Source organism: Oenanthe melanoleuca, chromosome 12 (genome assembly GCF_029582105.1).
Source record: "Oenanthe melanoleuca isolate GR-GAL-2019-014 chromosome 12, OMel1.0, whole genome shotgun sequence".
Classification (NCBI taxonomy): domain Eukaryota; kingdom Metazoa; phylum Chordata; class Aves; order Passeriformes; family Muscicapidae; genus Oenanthe; species Oenanthe melanoleuca.
In genome coordinates, this window is record NC_079346.1 from 122841 (window position 1) to 145550 (window position 22710).

General features: G+C 46.1%; 1 protein-coding gene and 1 long non-coding RNA gene across 11 annotated transcripts in view; one reads left to right on the plus strand and one right to left on the minus strand.

The window, feature by feature from the left end:
• TMCC1 (transmembrane and coiled-coil domain family 1) overlaps positions 1 to 22403 on the plus strand; it is a 58779-nt gene extending 36376 nt beyond the window's left edge. For 6 of the 10 annotated variants that reach the window (XM_056501423.1, XM_056501418.1, XM_056501425.1 and 3 more), the window contains 3 exons: positions 12187 to 13121; positions 19360 to 19495; positions 21789 to 22403. In XM_056501423.1, coding sequence (XP_056357398.1) covers positions 12187 to 13121; positions 19360 to 19495; positions 21789 to 22103 — 1386 coding nt within the window. In that variant the 3' untranslated portion in view covers positions 22104 to 22403. Of the gene's footprint in view, positions 1 to 618; positions 655 to 3388; positions 3944 to 10324; positions 11356 to 11378; positions 11762 to 12186; positions 13122 to 19359; positions 19496 to 21788 lie in introns of those variants that run through there. The other 4 variants (XM_056501422.1, XM_056501420.1, XM_056501417.1 and 1 more) reach the window with 4 other exon arrangements.
• LOC130258235 (uncharacterized) lies at positions 13128 to 18064 on the minus strand. Its single transcript, XR_008841454.1, has 3 exons — positions 15729 to 18064; positions 15141 to 15265; positions 13128 to 13310 (listed from the first exon to the last, which is right to left on the minus strand). It is a non-coding gene; the product is annotated as an uncharacterized LOC130258235 (long non-coding RNA).
• Positions 22404 to 22710: the final 307 nt, after the last annotated feature.

The window sequence follows — 22710 nt, forward strand, 5'->3', positions numbered from 1 at the left end:
GTTTGGCAGCATTCATTTTTTTCCTTGTAAATGGATTTAGCCCCTGCTCTATTTTTTTTCAAAACCTTTTGGTTTTAAGAGGTTCTGGATCCAGGGGTCATATGAGCATCTAATCTCCGTAAGTTTTTACACTCCATAATGCTCATTTCCCCCACTTCTGCAATTAGTCTTCTTTCTGGTTTTACTGAGTAACTTCAGGAAAGAAATACTCTAGAATGTAAACAAGCCACAAGCTGCCCCTGGCTGCATCCCCATACTGCGAACACTTGTAGCAGAGAAGGGTGCTCAGTGCCCTGCCCCTTCCCTGCCCTTCTCAGTGCTGAGGCACTTGGCACGTCTGTGTTCCCCCACTTAGCTGAGGCCTGATGGCTCCAGCTGCAGTGGCCACTGTCTGCTGCTGTGTCAGGCTGTCACAGAAGGGAGCTGAGGGTGGCAGTGCTGCTGGAGTTCCTGCAACGTGCCGTGTTTGAGTTTTGTTTGCATGGAAGAGTGGCTATTGATGTTCATTTCATGATGTTTTTATTTTGTTGTGGGTACAGAAGTTTCCTTTTAACAACATGGGATACCAGTGCTCTGTTGCCATACTGAGGAAAGCATGGGTTCCTTTTGGATGAGTGAGACAGCATCCTCCTAATGGTGGTGAAATTCAGTCTGGTAGGTTTGGTTTGGTTTTATTGCTCTGTAGCATATTTTCATGGATTTTCTTGGATCTATTTATTGCTTTATATGGTGAAATTATCTCTCTGAATAGTAGTAAAAGTCATGTGAATCACACTGGGTTATACCCAACATCAACTGCTTCCTAAATAAGTCTAATGGCATTCTTTCTGCACAAGCAATTTCACCATCCTTACCTCTCACCCCTATTAAGTCAGATCTTCTGTTGTTAGCAGAAAAAATGTTTTGGGCTTTTGGAGGTTTCTCAGTAAAAATACTGCTTTCTGCGAGGAAATCACTCATATGACTTTAAAACAGCTCTTTGAAAAATAGACTTTCTTTTTTTTTCACTAAATTTCTTGCTGTTGTGTTAAATTGTGTGTGTGCTCTGAACTTGTACAAGAATAGAAATTATTCAGTTTCTGCATTTAGCCTGGACAGTGGTTTTTTTTGGTAGAGATTTCTCACTAGCCTCTTGCCTGCTGGCAGGCTCAGGGTCCTGCTCGCTGTGGCTCTGGGGCACAGCAGATGCAGCCAGGCACTGTCTGCAGCCTTGTGCAGTGCACTCAGTGTGTGTGTGAGGAGGCTCTGCTGCACACCCTGGACGGGTGGGTGGTCACACAGATGGGGCAGCTGTGGGCTGGGATCCTCATTCTGTACAGGTGAGCAACTAATACCAATGTTTCTGTTTGAGAGCCTTTTTTACAACTTGAATGTGTTTGTTAGTGAACTGACAGTCAGAGGATATCAATACCTAATACTCCCATGCGTTGATAAATTTTTAGAAACCCTTTTAGAGACCCTTTTACCATTTAACCCTGAAAATAGCCACAGAGGAATAGTAATGTAGATGCCAGTTGAATGTGATTTCCTGTAGTTTCTGGGGTTTGCAGCCATTTTCACGGCAGTACGTTGCAGTTTGGAATCCATGGTATTATGGTCAGCTGTGGTAGTTTGATTTTTGTTGCTGTTCTTTGCACATCTTGGCCTTGGTTCCGGCAGTGCTGCCTGCTGGGCCCTTGCCAGGTGGCTGTGGGGCAGCGGTGCTGGGCCAGCCCGCAGAGCAGGGCTGGTGCTGGTCCCTGCACTGCCCAGGCAGGGCCCAGGCACAGCAGGCACCGGCCAGCGCTGGGGATGGCGGCTGCAGCAGCCCAGTCACAGAACTGCACCACGGGCTCCTCTGAGATCCACTTTCCTCCTGGCCTTTTCCCTCATCCATTGTCCTTCGTGTCCTGTTCTCTGACATCACAGAAATGACCACAAAAATGCTTTTAGGGCTGTAACATTTAACATCTCCACCCTAACATGGCTTGTCTCCTTCGTGAATCAGATACTACCTCTCCTGCTCTGTGGAGTGTTTTTGTTCTCAGTTCCTGTTTGTTCTAAATGGCCTGTACAATGCACTTGTCATTTCATCATAATGCTTTTTCAGAAATGCCACCTGACATACCAGTATAATGAGACAATGGATTTGCAGCTATTCCTCTAATTTTGGTTCTTACAGAACATGTTTTTGGGTTTTAATTCCTTTTCTCTTTTTTCCTAATGAAAACTGAATTTTGCACATAGGAATATTTTTTTCCACATTACCTGTAATTTGAGTCAGTCAGGAGTTTTTCCTCTCTTACATTCCTGAAGGTTATATTCTATGAATTAACATTTCAGTGCAGAATTTCTTTATATTACCTGTGCATTACTGCAAGTGAAGAAAATTATTTAAGAAAAACACAAACGTACCAAACCCTAGCACTGTGATATCTGTCAGAGCCTCAAAGAGTCATTGCCTCAAAGGGACAGATGTAAATTAAAATGGGAAAGTTCAGTCCTTGTATTAATGCTGGTGGCAGATATGATGCAGGATTCATGCAGTGGGGAACTCCTAAAAGGCCACTCCATTCCTGTCAGGTTTGGTGGTTCCTGGTATTTCAGCCTTGGTAGCATTTTGCATACTCTAAATTATAATGGCTTTGAAGATCCCCAGCTTAGATTGTATGGCTTGTCTTTGGATCATCTTCTCTCTGTCCTGGGTGAGTGATAATATTTGCTATAAATGGAATATCAGTGAGACAAAGAAGAGCAAGGAGAGGAGTAACCGTGGGAGTGTGAGGGTGGCTCTTACAAATGAGTCTGGAGGAGCGGGGCTGGATGGCGTAAGGTGCTGTGGGTCAGAGCTGTCAAACAGATCTGATGATGAGCCTTTTCTTTACCTCTTTGAAATATGATAGTAAACACATTTTCTTTGACAAGTTGAGGGTAGGGGATAAGAGGTGCTGGCTCTGTTGTGTACTGGAGTCCTTCTGTGACAATTACTTTCTGATTAGAGCTTCAGCCTTCCAGGAGATCATGCTAATATTTGGAAAATTTTGTTCCGTGAATATTAAATAGCAGTGTTTCAGCACTGCTGTAATTAGAGCTTATAGTTTATAGGTGGATTTATGTCCTGCTGTGCATCTTTGACTCTCTAGTGTCAATTCTGCTTGGCCTTTGTTCTCAGGTCTGTTGTGTTGTGTTGCTTGAGCATCAATTGTCATTTAGACTCTACTGATATGTTTCTGATTTGGTTGTCTGTTATCCTGAGCTGTTTTTCTGGCTCAAAGGTATAGTTTTAAAAATAGTGCCAGGCATTGCAGAGGCCTGGGAAGGCCTGTAGCTTTAAATGATGAGAGCTGGCACTGCTGGGAGCCGTGAGCAGAGCTGGGCAGCGAGGAGCGGAGCGGGCTGGGCTGGGGCTGAGGCTGAGCTGAGGCTGGGCTGAGCTGAGGCTGGGCTGGGGCTGAGCTGAGGCTGGCCCGGCTCTCAGCCATGCCGCGGCAGCGGCACGCGGGCAGCACGGCCGGCTCTCGCTGGGGCAGCACGGCCGGCTCTCTCTCGGGCAGCGCGGCCGGCTCTCTCTCGGGCAGCGCGGCCGGCTCTCTCTCGGGCAGCGCGGCCGGCTCTCGCTGGGGCAGCGCGGCCGGCTCTCGCTGGGGCAGCAGGGCCGGCTCTCGCTGGGGCAGCACGGCCGGCTCTCTCTCGGGCAGCGCGGCCGGCTCTCTCTCGGGCAGCGCGGCCGGCTCTCGCTGGGGCAGCAGGGCCGGCTCTCGCTGGGGCAGCACGGCCGGCTCTCTCTCGGGCAGCGCGGCCGGCTCTCGCTGGGGCAGCACGGCCGGCTCTCACTCTGGCCGCTGGCCGCAGCGTTGCCAGGGCACTGCCCAGCGCCAGGACCGGCCATGGCTGTGCCGTGATGTTCATGTGGTGCTGCTGCACCTGCGTGTGCTGCGAAAGGGACTTCTGCGAGCCCACAAAGGTGAGGAGGTTGTGAGGGAGCACTTGAAGTTGTCATGTTTGGCCGTTTTATTTAAATCTCCAGTAGAACTTGACCTCATTTTGTGCAGTAGCCTTGGAAGCACTGCATTTTTCCTCTGGACACTGCTGTTGAATTTCAGTGGTTGTTTTTTCAATATAGCTTTTCTTTGCTTTTGAAGCTGGGAAGTGCAAAAAGGTTCCTGTCTGAGTGAGTGTTGCAATCCATAAACAAGATAAAATGTGGTGCTGCATTTTGGGATTTTCTGTTTTTGTTGTTTTGGGGTTTGGTTTGTATGGTACAGTGAGTGATGAAAGAGGTGGGAGATGCAGATGCAGCAGATGCAGATGTGGCCTGGTGTCAGAGAGAAGTATTTGCATTGGTAGCTTTTTTAATGTGACCTCTTGTTTTGCTGTTTTTAGCTGTGCAAAATGTGTTTTCAGGAAGTAGTAAACAAACTGCAGAACCATATTCTTCTCCAGGTAAAAAAAGAGTAAGTGTGCTGCCTCCCATAGACCCAGTGACCTTCAGAAATGATTCAGTATTTTTCTTCTGTTTCATTAAGCTGTGTAGCTCATCATTGCCCTTTTTCAGTCTGAATTAACGGTAAGCTGTATCTTCCTCTCCTCCCCCGTTTACTAAATACTGAAGAGAGACAGTAAGGTCTTTGATGCTCTGATCTGCAACACAAAATAGAAGCTATTTCTCTTGAATTGTTGCAGTTAGCTCTCCCACGCCCTGTGGTCCAGTGTTTGAGGAAAAAAGAAATCTGAGATCCAAACTGGGTTTTTTTGCCATAGCTGATGCTTTACCTGGGATCTGTTACAGTCTGCAGAAGACGTGGTTGAGAAGTTGAATAGTATTCCTGTTGTGTTTGAAACACATATGTCTAATGCATTTATTTCATTAACTCACAGATGTTCACAAAGGAAAATACTGTCATCTATATGTGTACTTTGTCTCATTGCATTCATCTGTATCATTCATAATAAAAGTGACACGCAGGTGACTCTCAGGAAAGATGCCTGTTGCTGAGTTGCAGAAGTACAGTTGTACCTGCAGAAAATGCTGTAGTTAAAGAAAGGAAGGAAGTGTAGAAGTATAGTTGCTGGAGCCCTTTAAACACTTGGAGGAGATGTGCCAGTTAAACCTCAGCAGAGACACATCCCTTGAGAAACAGAGAATCTCTGCTCTCGCATAGGGCTGTTCTGTGCAGAAGGATCATGCCAGAGGCATTTGTCCTTCCAAACTTCAGACCCAGTTTGCTCCAATGCCTTGCAAGTCAAAGTTAACTTGCAACCGTAAAATTAAACTCTGTTCTTTACAAATTAATATATAACATGCAATAATAATCTCTATTCATCAGATAGCAGCTTGAAGCATAAAAAACCAATGTCAAAACTGCTTTACTCTCTGGGAAGCATTAACAAAAATTTTGTCTCTCAATGAGATGTGACTCAAACACTGGGAAAAATAGGATGGGATGAAAAAATCAGAACCATACAAAAAACCACACATCATTTTACATAGTCACTTTCTCATAAAAGCTTGTGTAAACTTGTTTTTAATCCACCCTCTTCTACTAGCTCCTATGCTTAACTTTGCTCAGCTTTACCTCATTTCCTATCCTTATTGCTGTAACTTCTGGCCTGACTGGCACTCCTCCCTTGATTAGGAATCAGGAGCTGCTAAAATAAACATCCATGGATGTTATTTTGGCTGTATCTTTTGCTGTGTCATCCCTTATCACCTCCTACGAGCACTTGTGTATAATTGAGTTATTTCCTATTTTTCCAATCAGATTGTTGTATCCGTTTTCTTGGACTTCCCTCACCCTCAATGTTGTCCTGTTTATTCAGTCAACACCAATGATTTTCTGCTTGACTAGTCTAGCTTTAGGAAACGATTACTGAATTGGGCCATCAAGCCTTACTTTTTTTGTGCTCAAAAATAGCTTCTCTCAAGATTTCAGAAATTTGAGGCCAAGAAGATGATGTCTTTGGCAACAATGCTTTTTCTAAAAGGAATTAAAGGAGCCCTAGACAACTTCTTAAGGGAGATGTTACACTGCATTGTGTCAGTCCCTTCTGTCTCTGGGATGTCAGTAAGTAGTTATGGGCCAAGCTGGTGCCTGGTCCCACACGTTCCAGTCCTGCTGGAGGGAACAGCTTGTGCAGTGTTCCCTGCCTCAGCCCACCACTCTGGGCTTGTAGGCATCAGGGATGCATGTGCCTGAAGCACAACTGGGAAGGGGGGAGGTCACCTTCGTAGCTTTGCCCCGAGAGGGGCCAGGGGGCCCTGGAATTAAGCAGGGGGAACACGTGGAGCCCACTGAGCTCCCCTGTGCTGGCAGCAAGGTGCTGTGGGGGAAGCAGCTGTGACCAGCAATTGCCTGTGCTGACAAGGCTTCGCTGCAGCTCCCCTGTGGGAGGTGCAGTGTTGGTTGTGACAGAAGCTGCCTCTGGTACAGCGAGCATGATGCCGTGTGGCAGCAGCAGCTTTCATCGTTGCTCCCAACACCAGTGAGGGCTGCACCTGAATACTGGTCTGCTTTGGGAACAAGAATTTCTGCTGCTGACAGCTCTGAGGAAAAGACAGCTGGCTGCTTTACAGCTAGACTATTTCTGGCGCTTGATGTGGCACATGAAGTCACATCTCCATTTCATATTGAATTAGGTACAAGGCCATGGGCAAGTAACCCTGCGCTGGCTTTATAAATCCCATGTTGTGGTTAAGGATTTGTTTGTGTGCCTCGGGCCATTGCTTGGGGGATGCTGCTCTTGGCAGCAATGCCAAGTGAAGCAGTCCCAGGTCACCTTTCCCTCCAGTGCTGTTTCTGCTGTCTGTCTTGGGCCTGATGATGACCCACCTTTGGGAGAGTAGTGAGAACATCCACAAGCACCTTATCACTTGGTTCCCAGTGAGCTGCACCATGGCTCTAGAGGGAGCTGCTGTCCTATCTGTCCCCATATTGTGCCAGTACAGGGTTAGGCAGGAGCTGCTTGGCTTGCATGCCCCTAAAGAAAAGGAATGCCCAACTGTATGCATGGCACTCCAGCATATGTGAAATGCTGCCCCTTTGTGGTTGCCCACAGCCCTTCTGCCCCCTCCCCTCTCTGCAGAGGAGGCCTTTGGAGCTCTGGCTTGACAGATGTACCATTAGTGCATTCCTGCTGCAGCAATCATCACTCATGACTGTTTAACTACTGTGAGTAAGGTGTAAAGCCATTTCCTCTTGATGTTACAGTGTTGGTTCCCTGCTCAAGCTGTTGTCTGAGGCAGGCAAAGGCATTGTACTGGAATTTTAAATTGGATATTTTTCAGAGTAATTTTTCATTTTTTATTTTCTCACTTTTTTTTTACCCATAACCATGATGATTTTCCCACCATTTTGAGGGTTAATTGCCCATAGGCAAAGGATGCATAACTTTCAGAAGCCCACATTTTATAATCTAGACAATGAACTGTGCTGTGAAAAACACGCAGCAAGACTTCCTTGAAGTGTCCATCTGTTTGTGTGCTTTCCTTCGCCAGGTTTAATTTGGATTTGGATTTAGGAGTGTGCTAGAGACAGCTCAGAGCAGTTGCTGTCAAGGATGACCATAGGTTTCTGTGGGTGAGTAACTGCAGCCTGTTAAAAAACAAAGCTGCTGCAGCTTCTGAAGATTCAATCGGTCAATACAGTTTTGCAGGATAACTGCAGTGTGTAACAAGAAATCACACTGGACCTGTTTTTTGTTTTTCCTTTTTCTTGTTCTAGACAGTAAAGCCAAGGCAGATGTTTTGTAGAGCAGGAGCATATATGCACCCTGAGCACTTGCTGAGGGAAGGTGGATTCATAAGTGAATCCACATGTGAGTGAGGAGTTGTCTCTAGGGATGGTTCAGTGCAGCAGTATTTAGATCTTCTGTCTCTATTTACATGAGAGATGAATGAACAGAAATATTCTCCCTTACATATGCTGTTGCACAGGATTTGCAATCCTAGAAATATGTAACTATAAATAAATAGTGACCCATAAAGTTAGTGGTATCAGATGTGTGGCAGTGTTGCAGCAGATGGACAGATCCACAAATGTGGAAGTAGTAGCTGGGAGATACTCAAAAGCTTTCTGGACATGGTCCTGAGCAACTGGCTCTTGGTGGCCCTGCCTGAGCAGCGAGTTGGACCAGGTGAACTCCAGAGGTCCCTTCCAACCCTAACTGGTCTGTGATTCAGTAATAACCTTTAAAAAGCAAAGTATTAGAAAAGAAAGGCTCTTAATTCTTGATCAGCTGTAGGTCACAAAGAGCTTATTGCATCACCCAAGTAGGTGAGGCAGGGGAGTTTGTGACACTTCTCTGTTTCCTTTGGGACCTGTGGTAGGCTGTGCCATGTACAGTGACTGTGTTGGATCCTGAGGAGCAGGGTGCTGACTGCTCATGAGACAGTGGGGCTGGTGCCACCTTGGCCCACGTGTTTCAAGAGTCATGTGCTGCAGGTGGCATGCAGGGAGGTGACTTGTGGCTGTTGATGGCATTTAATCTAATTTGTTAAGGGTACCTCATAGTAATTTGTGATGTTTAAGTATCTCTTCATTGTACCTGCTGGGGATTCTGTGTGTGTTTATTCAAATGTGCACTTAGGTGTTCTAATGCAGATCCAGCAAAGTGGGGCCTGGGGGGACTGTTACCCTGCAGAAGTGGTCAGGCACAGAGAATGGTGGGGTTCTTTCTCCCGTGTGATTTTTATTTCCTGTAAGGCATTAATTAGATATCTTACTAACAAACCAACTCTCTTGTAACTGTTACCAGAGATTTTGAGTGTCTGCTTCTGTGCCCGCCTGAGGCTGGAGACCATCTGTCCACCTAGTATGAACGGGTTGGCCAAGTCCCTGTGCCCATCCCTGCACCTGCCATGCACTAATGATGCTGTTAATGAGTGGTATTTCTAAACAGGAAGTCTAAAACCTGTGACTTTCTATGAGTCTCATAGATTTTTCTGCCTGTATGACTGTATTGCCTTCAGCACAGTGGGAAAAGGAATCAAAACACCTGAACGTTTTCATGGTTAGTTTTAGCTGCCAGTCAGGTGTGCAGTCACTGGGAAAGTGATTAACCCAGGCACCTCAGGTGCTGTTAGCTCCTTTCTGGGGCTGTGCAGTCTCGCTGTGAGCTCCCCTGTCTCACTTTGCCCTCTATGTGTTTATTTTAAGTAGCACAACCATTTTCAGTTACACTTTTGAAGCTCCAGGCTTCACAAGGGGAGGGAGAAGGAAGCAGGAGTGCAGCAAACTTGCTCTGAAAGCTGCTGTTTGCTTAGGCCAGCTGCCCTGAGTGTCTAAAAGCAACAATCCATCTTCTTGGTGAATGGCCGGTACATACTTTTACTGGATGAGTTTTAGGAGGCTGAAATACCTTTAAAGGAACTGGTGTATTTAATCTTCAGCAGCACCAAAAACAGAATCGTGAGGTGGTTTTTTGGGCTGTGTGCTGCAGGGTAGAGACATTGGAAAGCTTGTCTAGGAGGGAAAGCCTGAGAGCATTAACAATAGAGAATTTGATAAGATCTTGAGAGAGAGAAAGCATAAGGCCCTCACATGGTTTCATCTGGTTTGTGGCATAATGCCAAAGCAGTTCTCAGTGTACCTCCTGATGGGAGGGCATACAGCTCCCCTTAACTGGACTGTCAATATAATGGAAAATTGTATTGCAAGAGAGATTGACTTTTGAATTGTAACCCCTATTCTTATACAAGCATCAATCATTATAGTATTTAATTTACCAGCATCTTTTCAGGACAGATTGACCATCATCTGAGATTGAATAATATGTCATCAGCATTTCCCAGGGACCCAGTTTGTGCTGAGTCTTCCCTTTACAAAGCCTTGTTGATATGGACAAAGTACTTAAAATTATCTCTGTTCTGTTCTAGAGCTGCACTTTGCACAGCCTTTTCCTTTTGAATTGGAAAGAACTCTCTTTGTTATTTCACGTTAATATCCACACAGTTGGTAATTATAAAGCAATTATCCCAACATGGTTTATTCTATTCCAGTTCATTCTCTATCACAGGTGTACGGAGATAACCTGGGCAGATTTGCTGAAGTTAATGGACTTTAAAAGCAGGGGAAGAGACAGTTTCTACCAAATTTTTCTCTTCCAAAACTTGTGAGAGGAAGAGTGTGCTATTAGTGTAATTTATTGTAGTTATCCATACACATTGACAAAACCTGAAGTAAATTAAGCTGATAGAAACTCTTTACTGCAAAGTAATGTTGAATCCCCAGTAGTTCTATGACACTGATCTGTGCAGATTTCAGCTCAGAATCTCTGGGCTGCAGAACTGGTGATGAACAGTTGTTTGGTTCTGGGATACCAGGTCAGTCCCATGTTCACTCACCCTTACCACTGCCCAGAAAACCAAACATCAGTTATGGGGAAAAATTTAAATTAATTTGTGGAAGTTTTGCATCAAAACTGTGGATCTTTCTTGTTTTCTTCATCTGCCATTTAGTACTAAAATATCCTTGCTCTGGAGGAGGCAGAGATTGTTAAGAATGGATTGAGAAGGCCTTGGTTCATAGGCAGTTAACAGTAATAAGATTGTCTTGGTGTGCTGCACAGACACTCTGTGCCGTGCTGCTCTTGGGGTGGCTGCTGTTGGCAGAGCTGCTCTGTGGGTGAGGCGTGGACCAGCTGTGCCATGGGTGCTGGGTGATGCTCCCATGCCAGGCGTGCTCTGCACAGGCAGGGTCTTTGTGTTCGTCTAGGCCAGAGGGAGAAATCTGATCACTGACAGCCTTGGAAAAATCTGAGTGAAATTACAAATTCCAAAAAGAGATATCTTTACAAATAGGTTTCTACAACTAAACCCTCTTAAGAGAGCAGTTGATATTTCACGAGTCACAACAGGCTGAGAAACTATGTTCTGTGGTTTCCAGCAGCTGAACTCCTCTGGAAAATGAATCAATTGCTTTCCCAGGTGTCTGGTTTTCCTGTTGATGGGATAGTGAACTGACAACCTCAGCGTTATGGGAAGGAAGGAGCCTGGCTGACTCCCGGCGCCAGCCAGTGTTGCAGCCTGTGGGGTTTTTTACATTAAATTCGGAACGATGAATCGAGAAAGAGGGTACAGTTAACTGGAACAGCACGTTTTGTTTTGTAAAGCGCATATTCACAAACACGGACATGGTTCTGCGTCCGGGCAGTGTCTGTGGGTCTCAGCTGGCAGCTGTTGCAGCGCTCGGGGGCCGCGGGGTCCCAAGGCCGCTGCGTTGGGTTTCACGTGAGCTCGGGAATGGAGGCGCCCGGCCCGGCGAGGCCTCCCCGCCGCGAGGGGGCGGTTGGGGCCGGGCCGGGCCGCGCACGGAGAGCGGGCGGCGGGCGGCGGGAGCCATGCACGGAGAGCGGGCGCTGCTGCCCCGCCGGGACAAGGTAGGGCGGGCAGCCCGCGGGCGTTCCTCCGCCGGAGGACCCGCTGTGTCCCGACCCGGGGCTGGCGGGTTCGGAGCGTGCTCGGCTACAGGGAGGAATGCCTGGGTCAGGAGCGGCCGCACCTGCCTGCCTGGTCCTTGCCGGGTTCGCGGCGGGTACTTGGCGGGTTGGAGTGTGCTGAAACAGCCTTTAACTAATTTTTTTTTAATTATTTTTTTATTTTTTTTGTCGTAAGTGCGGTTTGTCCTTTGAAACTCGCTGTTTTCTTGACACTCGGAGACACCTGCTCGCAGGGTTTGCCGCGGCAAGGTGTGCATTGGAGTGCCTCTCAGGCTCCGTTTTTCTGTTAAAAGCACCGACCGTAGTAGATCGTTTGTAGGTTTTGCTGTTGCTGCTGCTCAAACTGGTGAAGCGCTAGGAATGACTCGAGTGTGCTGTACTGTACACTTAAACCGCGTGGCTTCTGCTCTCAGTTACCTTCTCGGTCTCTTCACTCTCTAGCTATTGAGCCCCTGCCCTTGTACAGATAGCTTGGGGTGCTTGGTCTGCCAAGCTGGGGTGCCCTGCTGCACATTTGTGCTTGAGTTTCGAATTGTTTGAGGCGATTGAGTCAAGTATGAGAGCTCTTGGGTTTCTTTCAACTTATTGCTGGATGTCTGTAAAATATATGAAACTCTCTTGCTTGATACTGCCCCCTGGGCAGCTGAAGAAAGGTACATTTTTTCAGAATTATATCCATTTGCCAAGCTGGTTGGCATAAAGAAGGAAAGCTTTTCTGTCAGTGAAATTGCTGATTAGCACTCATGCTTCTCTCTCTCTCTCTGTGCTTAGATTGAGCGACTAGAAGTCAGCAGCTTGGCGCAGACCTCTAGTGCCGTGGCCTCCAGCACTGATGGCAGCATCAACGCAGACTCTGTTGATGGGACCCCAGATCCGCAGCGGACAAAAGTGGCCATCACACACCTGCAGCAGAAGATACTGAAGCTGACAGAACAGATCAAAATTGAGCAAACAGCTCGTGATGACAACGTGGCAGAGTACCTGAAATTGGCCAACAATGCAGACAAGCAGCAGAGTGCCCGCATTAAGCAAGTGTTTGAGAAGAAAAATCAAAAGTCAGCTCAGACCATCTTGCAGCTGCAGAAGAAACTGGAACATTACCATCGAAAGCTTCGAGAGATTGAACAGAATGGGATCCCTCGGCAGCCAAAGGATGTCTTCAGGGATATGCATCAGGGTTTGAAAGACGTTGGAGCAAAAGTCACAGGCTTCAGTGAGGGAGTGGTAGACAGTGTAAAAGGTGGGCTTTCCAGCTTCTCCCAGGCCACACATTCAGCAGCAGGAGCTGTGGTTTCCAAACCCCGGGAGATTGCCTCCCTCATAAGGAACAAGTTTGGGAGTGCAGACAACATTGCTAATCTGAAAGACTCATTAGAAGAAGGCCAGGAAGATGGGACAGGAGGCAAGGCTCTAGGTGTTATTCAGAACTTCCAGTCAAGCCCAAAATATGGCAGTGAAGAGGACTGCTCCAGTGCCACATCAGGCTCGGTGGGAGCCAACAGCACAACAGGGGGCCCTGTGGGAGCTTCCAGCTCCAAAACAAACACTCTGGATATGCAGAGCTCAGGGTTTGATGCAATACTGCACGAGATTCAAGAAATTCGAGAGACACAGGCAAGACTGGAAGAATCATTTGAGGACCTTAAGGTTCGCTACCAGAGGGATTACACGTTGATCATGCAGACCCTGCAGGAGGAGCGCTACAGGTATGTGCTGTGGTACTTCATTTGACAGTCCAGTGCTGTGGTTGAAAGCACCAGAGCTGGGGATGGCAGTGCTTGGCAGGCTGTTCCTAGCAGCCTGACTCAAATGGATTGTTCTGTGGTCTTCTCGGCACTTTTCTTTCCCAGTTCTGCCTTTTATAAATATTGCTGTCTTGCTGCTCATCTTCCTCTCTGTACAAGAAAGGGATTATAAGAAAGTGATTGTCAAAGTGTTTTCAAGATAACAAGTGAAGCTGAAGAGGTCTAATAAGGTGTCCCAAACCCAGGGGTGCATTAATGCATTACTGTTATCTGACAGTGCTTTGCTGTGCAAAAAATCCTGAAAATGTTTGGATCAAAGCAAAGGACAGGGAGCTAATATGGACTTGGCTTGACCCTGCCTTATTCAACACTGAGATCTTTCTCTACCAGAGAAAGAAACATTCCAGCTTGCTTCAGGTTCTCTAAAAACATGTGATCTTGCCCATGTGCCAAAACTTAGATATCCCTTCCCTTCTCTGCTCAGCCCATAGTGGCAGCACTCAGGGAAATGAAGTTGTATTAAATGTGAGATACTGACAGTGCTCTTGTCATGGAGATTGTAGGGCTCTGGAAGCAGGTAACCCATGTTTCCATCAGCCTTCCCCTCACTGGAAGGAATGGAAGGGTGGAGCAGTTGCTGCAGTACTGCTGACCCCTGATGAAGTCACAGGAGAGAGGTGACAGTGGCTTCAGTAAGGCAGTCTGGCCGGCTGCTCCCGCCTCCCTGCTGAGAAAACCTGCCCGTGGAGAAGTGCTGAGGGAATACTTGCTTTTCCTTGCTGGGTGGGAGAGGCTCTGCCCTTTGCTGTCCGGCAGAACACCTGACATCCTCCCCCTCACATGCTGGGAGCAAGGGCTTGACTCCAGGCTCTGAAGGGAATAGTTACTAGCTGCCCTTCTGCAGGCATTCAAGACAGGATTCTTAAACTTTAAATAACAAATGCAAGGCCCAAGCCCTCGTTCTGGTGAAAGACAGCAGGCTGTTGTCATGAGGTTCTTTATGGCCTTCATGACTTTCAGGATGTGAAACACAACCTGAAAGGCACAGCAGAGCTGCTGGGGTTTTGTACAGGCTTGCTGAAGTGCCCTGTGCCACTTGCTGCACTGGTTTGTGCAGTGTAACATGGAGTTGCCCTACAGCTCTTTAGACATGCTGATGCCAAATCATTGGAAAAACTCTGGAAAAGGCTAGCCTGCTAGGATCTGGTAGAGACTGAGAGCAGGCTCTCAGTGTGCCTTGCAGAGCTTGGGCAAACAAAGTCAGACCAACACCACTTTCTAATCCCGCTTTGCAACAATCAGCAGTTTGACTGAAACCAGCAGTCAGCACAGCAGCTTTGGTTCCTAGTGCCTCATTGTTATCAAGTCATCCTAGAGCGAGTGGAGCTGGATCTTCTGCTCTGCAGCAGAGAGGTGCTGTTGTCTATTGCTGTGTAGGTTGTTGTTTCACACGTACAGCAGCAGCCATTCATGGTGGAATGCTAAATGCAACCACGGCACAGCTGAAGGAGTGGCCTGAAAGTTCAGTGGCAGATCTGATGTGTGCTGTCAGCTAAACGAGCTGCTTGCTGCCCAGCACCTCTGAGCAAGGGTCACATAGGTCCCATATTAGCACACCATGAATTCGTTAATAGCCCATCTGCTTTGCAGAGCACTCCCCCGAGGTCAGCCCAGACCCCAGCCACTAACCAATGCTGCTTGGAGTGAAAAGCAGGAAGAATCTGCATTTGGCTTATAAAAGCTTAAGATAGTAATTTAGACCTGTCATTTGGAATGTTGATGCAAATTAATTAAAGGTGTGACCTTTAAAGAGGACCAGTTAAACCACACTCAGTGCCCTAGTGTGTGTGGGTAACTGCATGATCAGCAAGAGCTCATGGGTTAATCACGGTTAAATGACTACGTGACTTTAGAAATATAGATTCTTGTTTTTATAACTTCTGTATTTTGAACCGTCACAGTGATAAAAGCCAACATTACCTTAGAAGTGGAAGGTGACGTGATATGTCCAAAGGCAGAGGGTGCTGCCACCTTGGCAGGGAGGGGTAGCACCTGTTCCTCCATCGGGAACCCCTCTTGCTCCTCAGCTTCCTTCAGAAAAAAAACTAAAAGGGAAAGGAGGTTGTGGTTTGATGCTGACAGGCTGGGGATTCAGATTAATCATAACTGGCTTTAAAAGTTGTAAATACCTCCTATTTCTGCTGCTTCTGGGAAGCTTTCAAAAATAAACACAGAGTTGAGCTGGAGCTTAAAAAAAAGTTTTTGGAGAAGCCTTTTGCTTGTCAGGTGATACTGAGTGTTTACATTGTACCTGGAAGCAGGAACAAAGAACAGGCCATTTTCTCACCTTGTCTTTGTCCATTTCCTCTTTCTTAGATCATCTACTGTTTTGCAGGTTCTGATCTTTTTTTCCCCTTTGTGTTTGTGCACTTTCTGTTTATCAGCCATGATAAACACAGGTTTTCCATGGCCTCCCTCATCTCCTCCCTCCCCTCTCTGCTTCCAGTCTTGTCTGTCATTCTGTGTGGCTGCTGGTTTGCTAGCCCTGGTGTCTGAGGCAGGACTCACCTGTCCAGTTGCTCCAGTTCTCCTGGCCTGTAGCACCGTGGCGAGGCCAGGGTGGCCTGTGCTGCCCAGCACGTGCTGGCCCCGCAGCACTGCTCTGCTCTGCTGGGGCTGAGCCACTGAGGAAGGAAAAGTCTGACGGCACTTGGCCATCATTGTTTTCTTCTGCACCGGGAGCAGGTGCTGAAATGGCTTGTTGCTTATCTTATTATTGGGAGATGGCAGTTGTTTACTGATACAAGCAGGGACTTTATGTGCTCTTGAGATTGAAATTAAGTTCCTGCTGAGTATTTTCATCTTGCTTGTCCCTTTAAGAACCTGTTTGTACATGGCAAAATCATAAGCTCACATATTTGGAGTGTGGCCAGTCTAAGGTTTTGGGTTTCTCCCCAGGCCTGACAGCCATAGAGCATTTAGGTCTCCCATACTCCTGTCAGAAGGAATCCTTCATCCAAAAGGCTTATCACTGGTGCTTCCAATTGTATGGGTTTTGATGCAGTCTAATTGTCACACTTCAGTCTGTCCTCATGATGTGTTTTAAAACAGATCAAAGGAGCTAAACCTTGGAGGTTTGGGAGGGTTGGCAAGGCTGTTCTGAAGTGTTGCCGGGCAATGGAGGCAGTGTGTTGGGCCAAGCTGATGCTCACCCAGCCAGGACAGCACCAAAACACCCCTGCAAAGCTGTTTGTCCTCGTTCAGGGAGGCTGGGAGCTGGAAGTCCAGGGATGTGTGCGGGTGTCAGGAGCAGCTCATGCTCGCTGTCGGGGGCAAGCTCTGTCCTTCATCTATCCTTCTAGGTGTTTACTCCACTATTGGAAACAGTGAATTCAGTAGCATAAAGATATATTTAGTGACAAAGTTCACATGAAGGTTTGTATGACATAGCTATAAAAAGAAAAAAGGTCCATCTTTAGAGACATCTGAAGACAGGTACGAAACTTTTCTTTACTCACCATAGCACTGAGTGCAGATCAAATATCTTTTTTTATCACATCCCTCTCTTCCATATGCTGTGTTAGCTCTGTATTTTGCAGCTATTACTTTAAAATGCCTTAAAGCTTTTTAAAAAAAATGAGATGGTCATAACTGTGTTTCTGAGCCTTTTTCAGGTTTTCCCGATTCCCAGGCAGTGAGCCTCAGAAAACGTGTGGAAATCCTACATGGCTATTCGAAATGAAGTGTTCCCATATCCCACACTTGAGCCAAGCACCCCAGCTGTTCACTATGTCCATAGGAACAGCTCTGATGATCTCTGTGATACTTGTGACAGGCAGCATTGGTTTGATGCACAGAGAAGTTTCTGGGCTGGAGCTTGTTCTTTTAATGAGAAATTTTACGTTTTAACTAGTAACAGAATAGTTCTTGAACTCCAAGGAGGCATTCTCCATACATGAAGTAAAGTGGGATTTGATTATTCAGGGCACTGCTATATTCACAGACAAGTTTAGTTTGTTCAATAGGCCCCGGCACTCATGAGTTAGAGGGATGCATTTCATCTTAACCCTCTTGACAGGTAGCCTATCCCTTTTACTTGTAATACTCCCACTTGAAAGCAAACCAGCTTTCAACAGGGAGACCCTGGTTCTGGGCCCTGCAAGTCACATAAACCCCTCCTTGCTTTTGAAATTTGAACACCAGTAGAAAGCAGCTGGAAAAAATTAATTTTCTAAATTGTAGGTATTGGGACAAGAAGTGAAAACTAAATGGAGGGTGTGTAATTTCAAAAATAAGTCAGGGTTGGTTAGTGGGAGCAGGGTTGTGTTTGTTAAATAACACAATTCTAGTAGTTGCCTGACACGGTGAGTTCTGGAAGTGCAGGTTATTCCTGGATGCAAACTGAAGCAGTTCTGGGGTTGAGCAGGGACTGAAGTGTGGGTTGTGGGGTTATTCTGCAGTCTTCAGGGCAGGAAGATTAGAGCCAACCCTTCTGCTAATCATGTTCTGTTTAAATTCTTAACTATACAGATTAGCAGGGTTTCCTTATGTTTCCTGTAGATTGAGGTAGTTTTGAAGTTATTAAAATACAATTGTTTCTTGTTAGAGAACAGGATTTAAGCTGCTTGGCAACAACTGCTTTATGAAAGGCGTTTATGTGAAAGGAGGTTAAAAAAAGTCATGCTAGATTCAGAAATGCTTAAGTTTCTTTTTGTGTAATAAACACACTAGTAAATTTTGTAATATAGTAACAAATGAATACATTTCAAGTAATTGCCTTTGGGGCTTGGAGTGGGTTTAGTTGTGATTTTTTTGGTTGTTGGCAAGTTGTTGTCAGTTTTAAATTGTGTGAGAACAAAGGGCAATATTAATTATCAGGGCTCCTTCTTCATTAGCTGGTCTTCACATGGCCATTCCCTTGGGAAACCAGTCCTCTGGTGTGTCCTGGCAGAGTTGCACAGCTCTTCTGGCACCTTTCTGAGCTGAGCCATGTCAGCTGGTTGCCTTGGTCTCACTGCTGGTTGACCACGTGCGTTTTACTGCTGCAAGTTGTCATGCTGTGTCTTCTTCTCCTTAGTTCAAAGCAACATTGCATTGGGAACATCAATGAAAATTCTTTTCATACTTGTCTATTAAAAACAAAACCTCAAGACTGTTTTTAAAGGCTAGCTTTTGACTACAGATTCTGAAACACCAAAAAAAATCTTGAAAGAAAATTACAAGCAGGGTTTGTGTCTTAGTTTCAGAACTTGCACTCAAATTCTTCATTCTAGATGAATATTGCTTATTTATCTTGTGGTTTTTTTGGTAGGAATTAAATTCAGTGAAGTCAGAAGAAAACCTAAATTTAAACAAGGAATTATCTCTCTGGTTAATTCCTTAGAAATGTCTTGGTTATTAGTATCAAGATTCAGACGATAAGGGCTCTGTGGCAAGCTTTTTCCATCTGTTACAATGAGTGGAAATCAGAGTGGCAAAAACCCAGTGGCCACCATAGCTGTGCCCATACCTTTGTTACCATCAGAGCTACCATTTCAATTTGAAACTCCCTTAGGGAGAAGCAAAACTTTATCTCTCAGAATTGTTGTAACTCAGTTTTTTTGAGCAACCCTCTTCCTCAGGACTGCTCCTGGTCCATTCACCAGGAACAAACAGAAAAATAAGCCTGCAGGTTAGTGATTCATGTGTCCTTACAAATAATATGATGGTATTTGCATGTTAAGTTGCATCATTCATGGGAGATAAAGGAAAAACAAATCAAAAATCCATGTGACCTCATGCAGAGATCAGACAGTTAACAGCCTTATCTCTGAGGCATCGGTCACATGTCATTTCTGTGTCATTTTTATGCCCATTACTGTTCTAAATGTAGATCAAAATGCTTAAGAGTTTGTGGTATTAGAAGGGAACTGTTTGGTTTACACAGAAGTTTGGTGAATACTTCATTTTATTCTCATTCTGTCCTTGATTTCTTGCATCACTCAACAGTTACCATGTAATTGTGTGCACAAAGTCCACCTGGTAGAAAGAACTAATTCCCAGCAAGAGGGCATTGGTGCTAGAGTGTGCTGTGTGCTGACTGAGGCAGCCATGCTGGGTTCAGTACACAGGCCATGGTGTTCATTGCTTGGTTGTCACTGGTGTCATTTTGCCATCCTCTTCTCATTAAAGCCATTGTACCATGTGTTGTCATTTCTAGATGTGAAAGACTTGAAGAGCAGTTAAATGACCTGACTGAGCTCCACCAGAATGAGATCCTCAATTTAAAACAGGAGCTGGCCAGCATGGAGGAAAAGATTGCCTATCAGTCTTACGAGCGAGCCCGGGACATCCAGGTGGGTGGCAGAAGCAGGGACCCAAGTCCTGCCCTTTGCCTGCTCTCTCAGGAACTCACTCACTTTTGAAGTACGCCTGCGCTTCATTATTTGATTTTAATCCTTGTAGTTTTATTGCTAAACTACTGCATTCCAGAAGGTCCATCTCTGACCTGTGGGTATCTCTCCAGGTAACCTCCTCTGTAAAGCAGGACTGTGCCCCACACAGAGGGAACCTGCTGCTCAGCTGGAGCAGAGCAGGAGCCAGAGCCCACTCTTTATGCAGGCCTTTGTATTAGACACTCAATGGGCCATGATCCAAACACTTTTCTTACAGTTGGGTTCCCAGTACACAGGCCCTGGGTGTGGTTCTGTGTCACTAATTTTACAGCAATGTTCACATACATCTAAGGAAAGATGGCTTTGTGTGTGCACTGCATTTACTCAGGAAACAATTCTTTCTGTTGGCTTTGAAGAAATAAGGAGGTGTTTCTAAAAGAAAAGTTTCTTTTAGTATATATAAAAGGCTATGAAACAGACATCTTGAAGTTGGAGGCCCTTCTACAAAGCAAAGCAGCTGCTGACCCTTACAGAGAAAAGCCTATTCAAAAACAAGTATCTTGACTATTTTAAGTACTTGCTGTGGTAGTTTTAACAGAAATCTCAGTTCTGATTGCTTATGGGAGATATTTGTAGTGTGAGCAGAGAGCTGTAGATTAAGAGTTTTCCCTTTTTCCTGCTGAGGGACTTCAGCCAGGTGATTTCCTCTGGAGACCAAGCAGACTGTCCTGTTCACACACTAGCTGCAACTCCTGTTGTCAAACGTTCTTCCTGGTCACTGCTGCTTGTGGCAGCTGAGCAATTCTGCCCTGTGCTTTCAGGAGTCTTAACCAAGGAGAAGCCCTTGGTTTCATTGTCCCCCACAGACATGATGCAGTGAGAAATGTAACAGGTGACAATGACCTTTAAGTTAAATTTAATCAGTGTCTGTGGACAGTGGTACAATGGTCCCTGGCTGTGTAAACAGGAGGCTCTCCCTTGGGGGAGTGTTACAACGGTCAGGTTTTGTTCTTCTCTCTAAATTCAGATAGCAGGAAGATTGAATTGAAGTGGGGATTTCTCAACAGCTTTTGTTAACCTTCATTTTTTGATTCAGTGCTTTTAGTGTAAATTTAAAAGTTGAGACAGCCTATTTCTCCGTGCTGCTGGGGAAAAGGGAAGTATTAAGTTTTGTTGTATGAAAAACTATTTAAGAGCATGGGCTAATGTTGCAGAGGAACAGTCCTGGTTCCTTTTTTTTGGTGATCAGTCTGGGAAGGACTGCTGCAGACTTGTGTATTGTATTTGCAGTTGGCCTATGTGTCTGGAAAAAGTGACTCTGAGAGAAGATTAGTGGAATTATTGTAACTTGGTATCTTTAAGAGCAGAAGTTTGTCTTGGTGTTAATTGCCTAAAAACCTCTCTCCTCCCTAGCCCTCTGTGTTGCATATCACTGGTGTTTTAGGGCAGGTTGGGTTGGTCCAGTTGGGGTTCAGCCCAGTGAAAAGGTCTGACAAATCCCCCTGAGTCAGTGGGGCTTTAGAGAGGTGGATTTGTGCAGAGTGGTCTTTTCCTTCCACCTCCTTTTGTTTTGCCTCTTCCTGTAGGCAATTCCATAAATCTCATGCTTCTTTCCCTTCTAGCTGTCTGTCCCCAGCCCTCACAGAGTTAGCTGGAACTGTGCCAGTGCCACAGCTTGCTGCAGTCTGGAGAAGCTCTTCTTCCTGCAATGGCAGCTGTGCAAGTGCCCCTCAGACCTTTCCCTGAGCTCACAGCTCACAAAGCAAGCAAAATGCAGCTAAGCCTTTGGTAGTTTATTTTTGTTGACACAGTTTTCTGCAAAGGGGTCAGATCAGCACAAGTGACTGCAAGGAAGGTGATGGGAGTTGAGGTTCTGGGAATGCACATCCCAGAGAAGGATGAAGATTTCTGTCTAGGCACAGCACCTTTGTCCCCTGAGTGGCCTCTTGGACCCAAAGCTGAAGTGACCAGGTGGCTGGGTAGCCCCCGCTTCTGGGCAGAGGCCGTGGGGTTTCCCAGCCTGGCGTCTCCGGATCAGTCCTTCTGAGTGTGGTGTACTGCAGACTGCAGTGCCCAGTCAGCAAGGGGCTTCTCACCCTGGGTATGGGAAATGGCAGTGCTTCCTCTGCTCCCACTGCAGCCAGGAGCTCGGTGTGTGGGCAGTGGGAGGTTGGGGATGGTGGTCCTGTGCTGGCCTGGCTGGTGAGGTCACAGCTGTGAGCTTGGATGACCCAGTATGTGCTCTTGCCCACAGGAGGCACTGGAAGCATGCCAGACGCGCATCTCCAAGATGGAGCTGCAGCAGCAGCAGCAGCAAGTGGTGCAGTTGGAGGGGCTGGAGAATGCCACGGCCAGAAACCTACTGGGGAAGTTCATCAACATCTTGCTGGCTGTCATGGCTGTCCTCCTTGTCTTTGTCTCCACTGTGGCCAACTGCGTCGTGCCCCTGATGAAGACTCGCAACAGGACGTTCAGCACTTTATTGATAGTGGTTTTCATTGCCTTTTTGTGGAAGCACTGGGATGCCATCACCGGCTACTTGGAACGATTCTTGTCTCCCCCCAGATGATGGTGGCAGGAATGGGCTGCGCTGCTCTCTCCTGGCGCTCTTGGTGAGCAGGTGTGGCAAAGATTAGTCAGCAACTACTACGCTGAAGTTTTAAAGTGTCCGAGTGAATTTGTTTACATTTAGAATAACGTTTTTTCTCTGCAAGATGCATTGCAATAGTATTTTTTAGATTTTATTCAAGAACTCTTTTGGCGAGAATCCTGGATAATTTTTATGTAGCATGGTTCTCTTTGGATGCAAATCTTAAGATTCTTTAAAGTGTACAAAAGAAATTAATAAAATACAGAAATTTGGAGCATACCAATGGGCAATTTAAATTGTGGCTTGAACTATTGTACTAAACCTGTCAGGAAGAAGAGAACTTGGTTAGCTTAAGATGAGCAAAGCTCAATCTAGTACGCAGCCTTGAATGATGGTACCACAGCAAACCTGTAACACTAAACTTTTACTGTGAAGTCTGCTCACATTCCATGTCCAAGTGTATGCGTTGAGTGGTTTCTTTCCTTAACAAGAGAAAAACAACGTGTGGATCCCTCTCCCAGCTCAGCATCTGGGTTTGCCATTTGTGCTAACCTGACTTCAGTAACTTTCTGTAAGGCTGGCTAAC